At 41.1% G+C, this 12,625-nt stretch overlaps 2 protein-coding genes across 8 annotated transcripts in view; one reads left to right on the top strand and one right to left on the bottom strand.

Moving 5' to 3' along the window:
* The window catches only part of IGSF10 (immunoglobulin superfamily member 10), a 58,049-nt gene extending 49,759 nt beyond the window's left edge, over positions 1-8,290 (top strand). Inside the window, exons 6-7 of one of the 2 annotated variants that reach the window (XM_035705229.2) lie at positions 314-1,214; positions 4,754-7,163. In XM_035705229.2, the coding sequence (XP_035561122.2) occupies positions 314-1,214; positions 4,754-6,662 (2,810 nt within the window). In that variant the 3' untranslated portion in view covers positions 6,663-7,163. Of the gene's footprint in view, positions 1-313; positions 1,215-4,753 lie in introns of those variants that run through there. The other variant, XM_025436194.3, reaches the window with a different exon arrangement.
* MED12L (mediator complex subunit 12L) overlaps positions 6,685-12,625 on the bottom strand; it is a 323,628-nt gene continuing 317,687 nt past the window's right edge. For 5 of the 6 annotated variants that reach the window (XM_025436195.3, XM_025436196.3, XM_025436197.3 and 2 more), the window contains one exon: positions 6,685-10,649. In XM_025436195.3, the coding sequence (XP_025291980.1) occupies positions 10,597-10,649 (53 nt within the window). In that variant the 3' untranslated portion in view covers positions 6,685-10,596. The remainder of the gene's footprint in view (positions 10,650-12,625) is intronic. The other variant, XR_004808722.2, reaches the window with a different exon arrangement.

Raw genomic sequence — 12,625 nt, 5'->3', positions numbered from 1 at the left:
TCAAAGATGTTAATTAAGAATATTTTTTGTAATGCTTTGAAAGCAGATACAGAGAAATGGCAGTTGAAAAAGAGAAGGGTCCATTGTGTTGAACCATATGGCTTGTAAATTAAAATTATGGAAATAAAAATCTTCCAGGAATAATTTTAACACCCTTAACTCTAAGTGTCCTAATTTTAATTTTAAACATATCTACTCTCAGTAACCTAACAGCAGCCCCCAAAGCTTTCCTCTTGAGATCCCCCCCTTGAACAATTTGTTTTCTGTTTAAACTTTGAGAACCTATGACTATAAATTTCTTTCTTCTTATCAGGATTCGATATATCTGAAAGGAAACAGAATAGCAGATTCCAGGTGCTCCCCAACGGCACCCTGTCCATACAGAGAGTGGACGTTCAGGACCGCGGACAGTACCTGTGCTCAGCATCCAATCCACTCGGCACTGACCGCCTTCACGTCACGTTGTCTGTGGTCTCCTATCCCCCCAGGATCCTGGAGAGACGCACCAAAGAGATCACAGTCCACTCTGGAAGCACTGTGGAGCTGAAGTGCAGAGCTGAAGGTAGACCAAGTCCTACAATTTCCTGGGTTCTCGCAAACCAAACGGTGGTTTCAGAATCCTCTGAGGGGAATAGGCAGGCCCTGGTGACCTCTGACGGAACGTTGGTCCTCCACAATCTCAGCATTTATGACCGAGGCTTTTACAAATGCATGGCCAGCAACTCAGCGGGCCAGGATTCACTGCTGGTCAAAATACAAGTCATTGCAGCCCCACCTGTTATCCTAGAGCAAAAGAGGCAAGTCATTGTAGGGACTTGGGGTGAAAGTTTGAAATTGCCCTGTACTGCCAAAGGAACGCCTCAGCCCAGTGTTCATTGGGTCCTCTCTGATGGCACTGAAGTGAAGCCACTGCAGTCTATAAATTCCAAGTTGCTGTTATTTCCAAATGGGACTCTGCATATAAGAAGTGTAGCCTCGTCAGACAGGGGCACTTACGAATGCATTGCTACCAGCTCCACTGGCTCAGAGAGAAGGGTGGTAATTCTTACAGTGGAAGAGCGAGAAACCATCCCCAGGATAGAATTTGCATCTCAGAAGTGGACGGAGGTGAATTTTGGGGACAAATTACTACTGAACTGCTCAGCCATTGGGGAACCCAAACCCAAAATAATCTGGAGGCTGCCATCCAAGGCTATTGTTGACCAGTGGCACAGGTAAACCATACCTTTGTGTTGAGGTTGTCTTCTTTATCTATTTAGCGTTATAATTTCTGAAATGGAAAAAGTGATACTGCGAGGCTAGCAGGAGATTTGGAGAGCTCACAGACTCTGCAGGTACAAGCAACTTTCTAAAGAGACCTAATCCTTTCGAGGTTAATATATAAAAATGAAGCTTCTTACATGCTTAACTCTAAGGGCCAGCTATTCAATTCTTACTGAATTTACATAGTGAAATGCAAATTAACAATTTCATTGGCTTTCATACTTGTGGCAGTTTTAAAATGGTAACTGTGTAAAGGTATCTAATTTCTCTAAAAAGAGGAGGGAATTTTGTAATGCGATCAAGGTTTTGTGTGATTTTGAATACAGTTTCCACTACCCAGGTAAAAGCCACAATGCAAGAAGTAGAGAAGGCATTACTGATGTGATGTGAATAATAAAGTTCAAAATTTAGAGTGTCAAGGAAAAGTTCTAAAACATTTACTGGATTTAGTTAAGTCAATTTTGGAAAATGGAAGTCTTTTTATCAAGAGGCATGAAAAAAAATTTAAATGTCTTTAAAATTTTACCCAAAGGAAGTTGGGAGAGTGTTCTAAAACATTATTAGTATCTCAGAATAAACCTTTATCAAGTAGTCCAACAGATCCTTCAGCAGTAAACAGCAAGGAAATTAAGTAGATTCTTTATATTTTGTTTTCGGGAAGTATTTATGGGACACAGATTGTTCAAATTGTGGAAGCAGCGGCAGAGTGTGTAAAGATTACAGATGGGGTGCCTAGGTGGCTTGGTCAGTTGAGCCTGACTCTTGATTTCTGCTCGTTGTCACGGTCTTGGGGTCCCCTGCCTCAGGCTCTGCACTCAGTGGGGAGTCTGCTTGAGGTTCTCTCCCTGCCTCTCCCCCCCAACTTGTGCACTCTCTCAAATACGTCTTAAAAAATAAAGATCACAGATGCTACCAGGGGCCCACCAGAGGTACTGGCATTTTATTTTTCTTTTATAATGAAATTCAACTTGTTTGCTAACCGAACACCTCCATTATTATTTTGCCACTGACCTCAAAAAAGCTACAATATTCTTTACTTAGAAGCTTTAGATGTAGCAACTAATAAAAGGGGCAATTTATTGCAAGAAGGGAAAAAAAAAAAGCCCTTACTGTTTCTACTTCTTAGCTTCTAAAGTTTTGATTTTAGGTTCTAAAAATGAGAAAACACCCATTATAGCTATGTTTATCTGAGTCTACTCCACCATGACCAAAATAAGCAAAACCCTTTCACCTTCTTTAAAGCCTACTTGTCACCTGAACCAAAAAGCATTTTCTGGGTTTTTAGATGGTCTCAGACTCAGGGCATCACCAGCCTGTCTCCAGTACTTTTGACATGTATGACCTATGTTTCAGCACAGAATGGTTTCCTTTTCTTCAGAACCTTGCTCTTCATGATCTAAGAGCTTGTTACAAGAACAGAACCACAGGTCCCGCCCTAGACTTGCTGAATCAGAATCTGCACTTTAAAAAAGATACCTAGATGAATTACATGCTCAATAAAGTCTGAGAAGCATTGCTTTAGAAGGACTACAGATGCTTCCTGGCGCATTAATCTTCATAAAGACCTCTATTTCTCATACTACGGGAACACTGTGCTTTGAAAAGTACATCTTCTTTTAAAAATATTACTTTATAAAAAGAAACAGCGATGGTCTCTTCTTATACATTACAGCTGCCAGATGAATCAGAATTTGGGGCAGGACAAGGTCACTCTAAGTCAATGCTTTTCAAAGGATGCAGTCTCCCTGCCAGTAGCATCAGCATTGCCTGAGAACTTGGGTGAATCAGAAACTGATTTTTTTTTTTTTAACAAGCAATCCTTGTTCTTAAAAGCCTTCCAGGTCATTTTATTGCCTGCTAACATTTGGGACTAATCCTCAAACTTTACTGTTCATAAGAGTCACGGTCACCTGGGACATCTGTTACTCACTGGGTTCCCAGATCCTTGGCCAGATCTAGTGAATCAGAATCTCTGAAAAGTGAAGCCAGGAAATATGCATTTTAAATCAGGCAGGCAGCATGTGATTCTGATGCAGAGTGTGAAAGAATTGTTTCTGAAAGCCAAGATTGAGAGCAGTGGTTCTGAGTTGGCTGCTCACAGAAATTATTGGGAAACTGAGAATCCTGATGCTTAGGCCATACTCCACACTGATTAAGTCAAATTCTGGAGGTAGGATTCATTTTATATTCTGTAAATGATTTTTCTATACGTGTCAAAGTTGGAGAATCAGCCTTTTATAAAGCATTGGGAAAGAATATCAGGTGGTAGAGTAGCACGGTGAAATGATAGAGGAGTTTGAGAACCAGCGCTGTGACCTGAAGCAAGTTACTAAGGCTACCTAAAAATCTATACATACTCAGGCTCTCCAAATAAAGTATTTCTGGCTGTATAGTGGGGAACTACTTAAAGATTTAAAAATAACAGTACCTTTTGCAATGTACCGCAGTATTCTCTATACTTCTTGTTTGCTGAAATATGAAAAGTGACTTGGGCTGTTTGACTCGGTTCGCAGCTATGCTATGAAAGGTTGCCCACACTTTCCAGTTTCACCCACCTCCCTAGCACATTGCCAAAAAAACTTAGAAGACAAAGGTACATAGACGTTCTCAATCCTGTTTTTAGCACCAATTGCATCTCCACTGGTCTTTCGGAAAAGCTAAATTTGGTTTTATTAGGAAAGCTGTGCCATCTGGTGGCCCACTGTGGTAATGGCATGTTGCGCAATAACTTTAGGGAGGAAAACCAGTGTTGAACACCGTTCCACAAAAGCAGAGAGGAGCCACTTTCCAGCGGCCCCACAAGGATGCAACGGCAGGCTTCTCATCAGTCTTACATCGGCATTTTCTCTATTCATCGCAAAGGAGAACTTACTTTATAGTCAAATAACTTCTTTTTTTTTTTTTTTTTTGCTAATCTATTTGAAAAATATGATCTGGCATCTTTTCTGAGCCAAGTAGGCATGAAAGTTCTTTACTGACCTATCACAGAACAATCATTTGATATTTAAAATGGTCTAGGAAGTCCTGTGTCTAAGGTATCCCATATTTCTAGCAGTCGCAGCGTTTTTATCTTTCAAATCAGCTTTGTAAAGGAGTCTCATTTCAACTGTTCAGTTAGATAATTTTCTCTCTCAGGAAATGGCTTAGGAGACCGTAAATAAGCTAGCACGGATTTTAATTTTATTGCAACATTTTAAAGAAAATGTCCAGAAAGCTAATCCTATGTGGAGGCACCTGGGTGGCTCAGCAGTTGAGCATCTGCCTTTGGCTCAGGTCATGACCCCGGGGTCCTCGGATCGAGTCCCACATCTGCTCCCCACAGGGAGCCTGCTTCTCCCTCTCCCTAGGTCTCTGCCCACCCCCCTTCTCTCTCTCTCTCTCTCATGAATAGATAAAACCTTAAAAAAAAGTTAATACTATGGAAATAAGGACAACTCTCCTCACCCCTCGCTAATAGCTGCACACTCCAATCTGTCTCTTCTCCCCTTAGGATGGGCAGCCGCATCCATGTCTACCCAAATGGATCCTTGTTTATCGGATCGATCACAGAAAAAGACGGAGGGGACTACTTGTGTGTGGCCAGAAACAGAATGGGGGACGATCTGATACTGATGCACGTGAGCCTACGGCTGAAACCAGCCAAAATTGATCACAAGCAACATTTTAAAAAGCAAGTATTTCATGGGAAAGATTTCCAAGTGGACTGCGAGGCTTCTGGCTCCCCAGTGCCTGAGATATCTTGGAGTTTGCCTGACGGGACGATGATCAACAATGCAATGCAAGCTGATGACAGTGGCCACAGGCCCAGGAGGTATACCCTTTTTGACAATGGAACCTTGTACTTCAACAAAGTTGGGATTGCGGAGGAAGGAGATTACACCTGCTACGCCCAGAACACTCTGGGGAAGGATGAAATGAAGGTCCACCTAACAGTAATCACAGCGGCCCCGCGGATCAGGCAAGGTTACAAGACCAACACGAGAATCAAAGCTGGAGACACAGTTGTCCTGGACTGTGAGGTTGTTGGTGAACCCAAACCAAAGATATTTTGGTTGCTGCCTTCTCATGACATGATTTCATTCTCTAAAGACAGGTACACGTTTCATGCCAACGGGTCTTTGTCCATCCACAAGGTGAAACTGCTCGATTCCGGGGAGTATGTATGTGTGGCCCGAAATCCCAGTGGGGATGACACCAAAATGTACAAGCTGGATGTTGTCTCCAAACCTCCATTAATTAACGGTCTGTACACAAACAAGACAGTCATTAAAGCCACAGCCGTGAGGCATTCCAAAAAACACTTTGACTGCAGGGCCGAAGGAACACCGGCTCCTCAAATCATGTGGATCATGCCAGACAATATTTTCCTCACAGCCCCCTACTATGGGAGCAGAATCACAGTCCATAAGAACGGAACCTTGGAAATTAGGAACGTGAGGTTTTCAGATTCAGCAGATTTTATCTGTGTGGCTCGGAACGAAGGAGGCGAGAGCGTGCTGGTGGTACAGTTCCAAGTACTGGAGATGCTAAGACGACCAACATTCAGAAATCCATTTAATGAAAAAATTGTTGCCCGGCTTGGGAAGTCCACAGCATTGAACTGTTCTGTTGATGGAAACCCACCACCTGAAATAATCTGGATTTTACCAAATGGCACAAGATTTCCCAACGAACTGCAAATTTCTCAGTATATGATAGCAAACAATGGGTCTTTTATCATTTCCAAGACCACTCGGGATGATGCTGGAAAATACCGGTGTGCAGCAAGAAATAAAGTTGGCTACATTGAAAAATTAATTGTGCTAGAAATTGGCCAGCAGCCGGTTATTCTTACTTATGCACTAGGAACAGTGTACTGTATCAGTGGAGACTCTCTCTCACTGCACTGTGTGTCTGATGGGAGCCCTAAGCCGAACATCAAATGGACTATACCAAGCGGGTATATAATAGATAGGCCTCAAAGTACTGAGAAATACACACTGCATGAAAATGGGACCTTAGTCATTAAAGAAGCAACAGCCTATGACAGGGGAAACTATATTTGTACGGCTCAAAATAGCGTCGGCCACGCACTGATTACTGTCCCAGTAATGGTTGTAGCCTACCCACCCCGAATTACAAATCGCCTACCCAGGAGCATTCTCACAAGGACAGGAGCGGCCGTTCAGCTCCGGTGTATGGCCCTGGGAATCCCCAAGCCAGAAATCACATGGGAGAGGCCAGACCACTCCTCGCTCTCCATGCCAAATAAAGGGGGGGCTCGGGGACCTGAGCCTTTTCACCCCCGTGGTACCCTCATCATTCAGAATCCCCAAACTTCAGATTCTGGGATCTACAAATGCACAGCAAGGAACTCACTTGGTAGCGATTATGCAACAACTTACGTTCAGGTGATCTGACATGAAATAAAATCGAACAAAGTCAACATCTGGACAGAGTTTATTTTTTGGAAGAAGTTTAATCAAAGGCAGCCAGAGGCATGTAAATGAATTTGAGTACATTTACAATATTAAATTTATCATGGACATGCAAAAAAAAAAAAAAAAGACTTGTAAATAAATGCAATATGACTGATAATGATTTTGTTAATTGATCTCCAAACAAACTTTTAACTTAAGGCACTTTTATTTTGCCAACAAAGAACAATGAACATTAAGGTAAAACTGTCCACCATAAAATGACAAATGGCGAATGTATCTGAATTCTTAAGAATGGACTTTTTTCTTTCACTAACAGTTGCCTAGTGTCCAACTTCTATCAATGTTACAAGCATGGCACTTCTTGAGAAGAGAGACAATGGAAAAGATTAAATTTGCAGTCTTGATTGTAAATTTACCATTCTGACGTATAGATATTCTGTGGCTGGTTTAGAAATATTTTAGTAAAACCTAGAGAAAGTAGGTTCTGAATGGTTTTCATTTTTGTTCCCTATTTTGTGTACACTGAAAATTTTCATTGATGTGGAATACAAAAATGTTTTAATACCTACATTTAAAATAAATGCAGGCTAACTTTTCCACGTGTAAAAAGCAACTTAACACCTACACGTCATTAAAAGTGAAAAGGGGGTTGCTTACTTTGCTACCGAAACTCATTAAAAAGCCTCAAAATACAATGAAACTTCTTTATCATTTCAAAATCTAACCTAGCCATCTTTGCTTTGGAGCTCTTTATAAGGAAAATATTCTGAGAAGGAACCACTGCCTTATGAACATGTTATTTCATTAAGTGATACTCCTTTATGGGAGAGGAAAAGGGGAAAATCCAGATCTGATATACAAATACATATGATGAAGTTTCATTGTACTTAAAATTTGATAAAACCTACACAAAATGTTGCTTTTTTGTAATTCAATGTGAATTGATTTGGGGGGATATTATGATTCATCTTTTCTAATTCTGGAGGCTGGGAGGTTCCAGTGTAACGTATCCAGAATTTATTCAATTATTTGCCAGTTATTTAAAGTGGAGAAAAAAAGAACATGCCATAGGTCTTGCTCAGATATCTCAGCACACAAAACAGAACTATATTAGCCCCTGCTGATGACTTCAGACATAGGGGAGCTTACTTCATTGTGTTGTCATCACACCAACTTTCAGCTGACTCCACCTGAGAGGTGACCTGACTGCTCCTATCTCTGACGCTGGTACCCTGTGGCCACAGGAGGTGGAAGGATACTCATTCTCACTGTGGTCTCCTCCTGCTTCTGGGCCAAGAGGAGTAAATAAAAATGACAAATGGAAGTTATTAGGAATCAGACTAGAGTGTAAACTGGTATGTCTAAGGGACACTGATTGCCCAATTACATTCAATTTCCAAGTCTTATTTTTAAGGGGAAGGGAGGTCACCATCTTATCCTAGGATAACTTCCTATCTTACAGAGTAAATTACCAGCTTCTGTCAAAGGATAGGGCTTTCCCTGGTGATCATTTTAATGCAAATTAATGCACTTGCTAAGAAAGAAACCTCTAAGGATGTGGGATTTACGTGGAAGGAAAATGCTAAATAAAACTAGCTTAAAAATTCCAGTTGTTCTCTTTATAATGCACAGGGGTAAGCCAGTCCTAGGTTTTTCCTCAACTTTCCATAGAATCTGAATTATGGGGCCTTACCATGTCTTAGCTTAGTCACCTGAAAAGAAAAGGACACAACAAGAAAAAAAGGTATACCCCACAGCTTTCATGTGCAAAATTATCATTAATAAATTAATTTCACTAACTTATGCAAAATATAAAGTGCATACGAATGCTATGCAATTATAACACTCATTCTTGAAACAATATTACTGCTGTTTGCGATGCTGAGCTATAAAAATATACGGTTCAAACTGAAAACTGGCATTTTAAATACCAATAATTCTTGAAAAGGAAACCAGGACAGGACAGGACTCACTCACTAGGCACAACATTCATATTTCGGTTGTTTTGCCAAGGCAATCATTATATGGATATATTACTTGGAAGAAAAATAACTTCATGGACTCTAAAGTATGATTCTCAAGAGGAAAAACCCAAAACCTGATATACAAAAACCAGCTGAAATGTAAAGATTTGTCTTCTGAAAGCAGATAGAGTATGTTAATTTAGTGAAAAAGAATGGTCTTTAATGTTTTGGCAAAGTCTTGTCCAGCCCAGAGTAAACATGAAATGAGCAGGCTGGAGTGAAAAATTTCACAGTGTACAAAGCAGTTCACATGGATGTTGCCACAGCAAAGTAAGCGGACATGTATCTGAGGTCATTTGCATGAGTCAAACTTTGCAATGAGTAACTCACCTAGGAAGATATAAATTATTTATATAATGATTTGCAAAAGAAATGATCTCAGGTTGTACTAGCTACATTTTAAAAAAGTAGTTCTACGTGGTTTTGCTCATTATAGACAAATCTATTCACAGTCTGCTCAACTACATTACATGTAAAATCATATGGCAAAAGAAAATGAGTTAACACAAAACATGGGAAAATATCCCCCACATGTTTTAAAATGCCCTGCAATTTTCACATTCAAAATTTTATGCATCTAAATCTAAAAAAATATTATATGGAATACTCTTAAGTTACACAAACGGATAATAATTTACTGTATTTTTCTTTTTTACTCTAATAGGAGCAAATTACCACATACTTGAACAAAGTTAAAATAGTTACTATTTCTTTATAATAAATTTGATGTATAATTTACTTGTGCTTTTTGCACCAATTTATAAATACAGTATATGCAATACACAACCAAGACTGACACCAACATTAATAATTAAATTCAAAATAGCAAATACTTACCATACAAAATAAACAGCACATACATCTTTAGGAAAACCAGAGCCTTCTGGACTCGGGGGCCAGATTCTCTGGAGACCACGTCCAGTGTGAGCGCTGCAGAGTCTCAGGCCAGATGCAAGATTGTTTTTTTTTTTTTTTTTCTCTAGTTGGCATAAGGTTCAGGAGAACCAAGAGTCTGTTTTGCCAAATCTGGCAATAAATAATCAGAACAATTCCACGGTGGTTCGTTCAGGCCTTTAGAATGTACACATTGGACCTTCACAAAGACTCTGGTCGATGCTCTTGCCACTGAAAGCAAATTCGAGTACGGCTACTTCTAAGAGGCTTCCACATATCTGACGGTGGCTCTCATAGAAGCCTTGGTTTAAGTTCTTGGTCTAAGAAGTTTAAGTACTAAGCAACAATCTGTTTCAGCACCTTTTGACCACAACGAAAGCAAAGAAAAATCCCTACATAAATAAGAACAAAGTTTATAAAGTGCTTATGAAATTACAAACATTTCAAATTAGAGCAATGCAAATACATGTCCATTTCACCGTCAAAGGTGAAAGCAGAATAAATGGGTTCCTCCCCCGTCAAGATCTGACATGCCTTTCGAAATCAGTAGTTTGGTCCAGCACGGTTTGGGGGGTGGGGGTAGGGGTGGGGGTGGGAAACAACAAACTTTATCATTAATGAATACATAAATATTTTCAATCTGCCATAATTCATTCTTTCTAGGAGATTCAAAAAAAAAAAAAAGCACCAATTTCAAAAGATCTGGTACCACGCTCTTCCTGAAGTAGGCCCACATGATCCACATTTTTATACCTACTTCAAAGCTGAACTTAAAAAAAAAAAAAACAAAAAAACAAAAAAATAAACCCTAAACCACACCTCCTCCTTTTCCTTTTTGTTTAAATACCTCTAAGTGAAATGTAGCACAAAATATAGGAAAACTTCAAAGAAAGGAAAGAACAAAGGGACACCTCTAAAAGATGACTGATGTGTTAAATTTGATTTTCTATTTTTCAGTGCAAACATAAAACTTTCTGTCGTGTCCTCTTCCAGATTCAGAAGTGTGATGGATGCCCATAGGGAGTCACTCCTTGCTGTGGCTGGTTACCTGATGAGAAAAATAGATTCAAATAAAATTGCAGAGGCAAAATCGTGCCACAGATAGACACTACCCCCTCGACGCTGCTCTCAGTACCAGCCTCAAGCACAGGGGAACAGAGAGACTGGCCAGGGAGAGCGAGCTAGCCCAGAGCACGGAGGGGTGAGGTCTAAGTACCGTAACTGAATTCATTCCACAGAGGCACCAGCTCTACATCAGAGTCCTACACCTGCCAGCACAAAGCCTTGGAAGAGCAACTGGCCCATCTGAAGTCACCGTCTCTTAACTCAGGAGCCACCCAATGCTGACCACAAGAGGACCCTAAGTAACTGTAACATGTTGAAAGTTCCCAAAACTTCTATAGAAGCAGATCGGAGATTTTAACACGGGCATTGTAAAAAGTGAGATGAAATGGGATAATTTTTTTGCAAATGGCCATTAGATATGCAAGAGAGACGTGTGTGAGAGTGGCTATGTGTGTTGACTCAGGTGTGTGCCTACGCATGTGTGCACACGCACGCACACACACACAGAAACAATAAAGACCAGCAGGCACAAAAAAAATGACAGCGACTTAGAAATACCTAGTGCTTCCACAACTCTGGGAGACTATGCAAACCCAGAAGCTCCTTCACATGGGTTAGGACACAGAAGGAGACCTCTGGAGTTGTGCAGTGGGCGGCTCAACGTCGTGGCCAATATTCAACAAACGGGGGCTGGCGTAACTGCTAACATCAAGGGAGCAGAGTATGTTGTGGTTAAGAGGCAGGCTCTGGAGGGGGACCATCTGAATTCAGGTCCCAGCTCTGCCCTTTACTTTCGGCTGAGTGACCCTGGGCAAATGAGTCTGAGTCCCTGTTCTTTAGCTGTTTTCTCATCTAGAATATGGGAAGAGTGATACCTACGCGTGGGACAGCTGAGGAATTAAGTACATTAATATACGTAAAGTCACGGTGCCTGGGGGTCCTAGGAAGTGTTCCATAAATGATGGATTTAAAAAAAAAAAAAAACTGGATATCATGAGCTCTGGGAACCATAAGAGTAGGTACACCCCCAAAATAGGTGTCAGTGCATAAAAGTCATAGGTTCTTATTCCTAAACACTAGGGAAAAAAAAAATCTAAGATATAAGCATGTTGTCTCTGCCTTAAAATTATATTCTCTATTTATATAGAGAATTATATTCTCTAATTTAGCTATGTGGAAATACAAACTCTCGAATAAAACAATGAAATTTTAACCACACGTTTAATAGACCACACCTATAAAGCAACAGCTGGAAAAGACGACCAATCAATGTACATGATTTAACAAATTAAATGAGGCTAAAAGAGGGAAATATTTTTAAAGGAAAGAAGACCTTGGTTATGAGCAGGTAGAGACACAAGGTATAAAGAGGGGCCTTCTCTCTGCCAGGAAATCAATACGGACAGCAGCCAAGGCGGACGGTGAAGACCAAACCCAAGTTACTTACCCCTCAGTCATAACGGGCCCCCTCCTGACAACATCCTCCCAGAGTCCCGCCGCTGTCTTTAGGACTAGCTGGCCTTCACTCAATACCTCAAGCACACAATCTGAGACCCAGAAGAAACTGCCAATCCCACTAGTCTCCTCCGTGCACAGACAAGAAAAGTATATGATCTGGGGCACGTGGGTGGCTCAGCGGTTAAGCGCCTGCCTCCGGCTCAGGGTGTGACCCCGGGGTCCTGGGATCGAGTGCCGCATCAGGCTCCCTGCATGGAGCCTGCTTCTCCCTCTGCCTACATCTCTGCCCCCCCCCCTCTCTCTGTGTGTGTGTGTGTGTGTGTGTGTGGAAAGGGAAGGAAAAAGGGACGGGAAAGGGAAAGGGAAGGGAAGGGAAATGGAAAGGGAAAGAAAGGGCAGGAAAGGGAAAGGGAAGGAAAGGGAAGGGAAGGGAAAGGGAAGGGAAAGGAAGGGGAAGGGAAGGGGAAAGGAAGGGGAAGGTAAAGGGAAGGGAAGAGGAAG

The sequence above is a fragment of the Canis lupus genome, chromosome 23, assembly GCF_003254725.2.
Source record: "Canis lupus dingo isolate Sandy chromosome 23, ASM325472v2, whole genome shotgun sequence".
NCBI lineage: Eukaryota > Metazoa > Chordata > Mammalia > Carnivora > Canidae > Canis > Canis lupus.
Note: the sequence above shows the minus strand (reverse complement) of the source record. Positions and strands in the feature narration are given on the sequence as shown.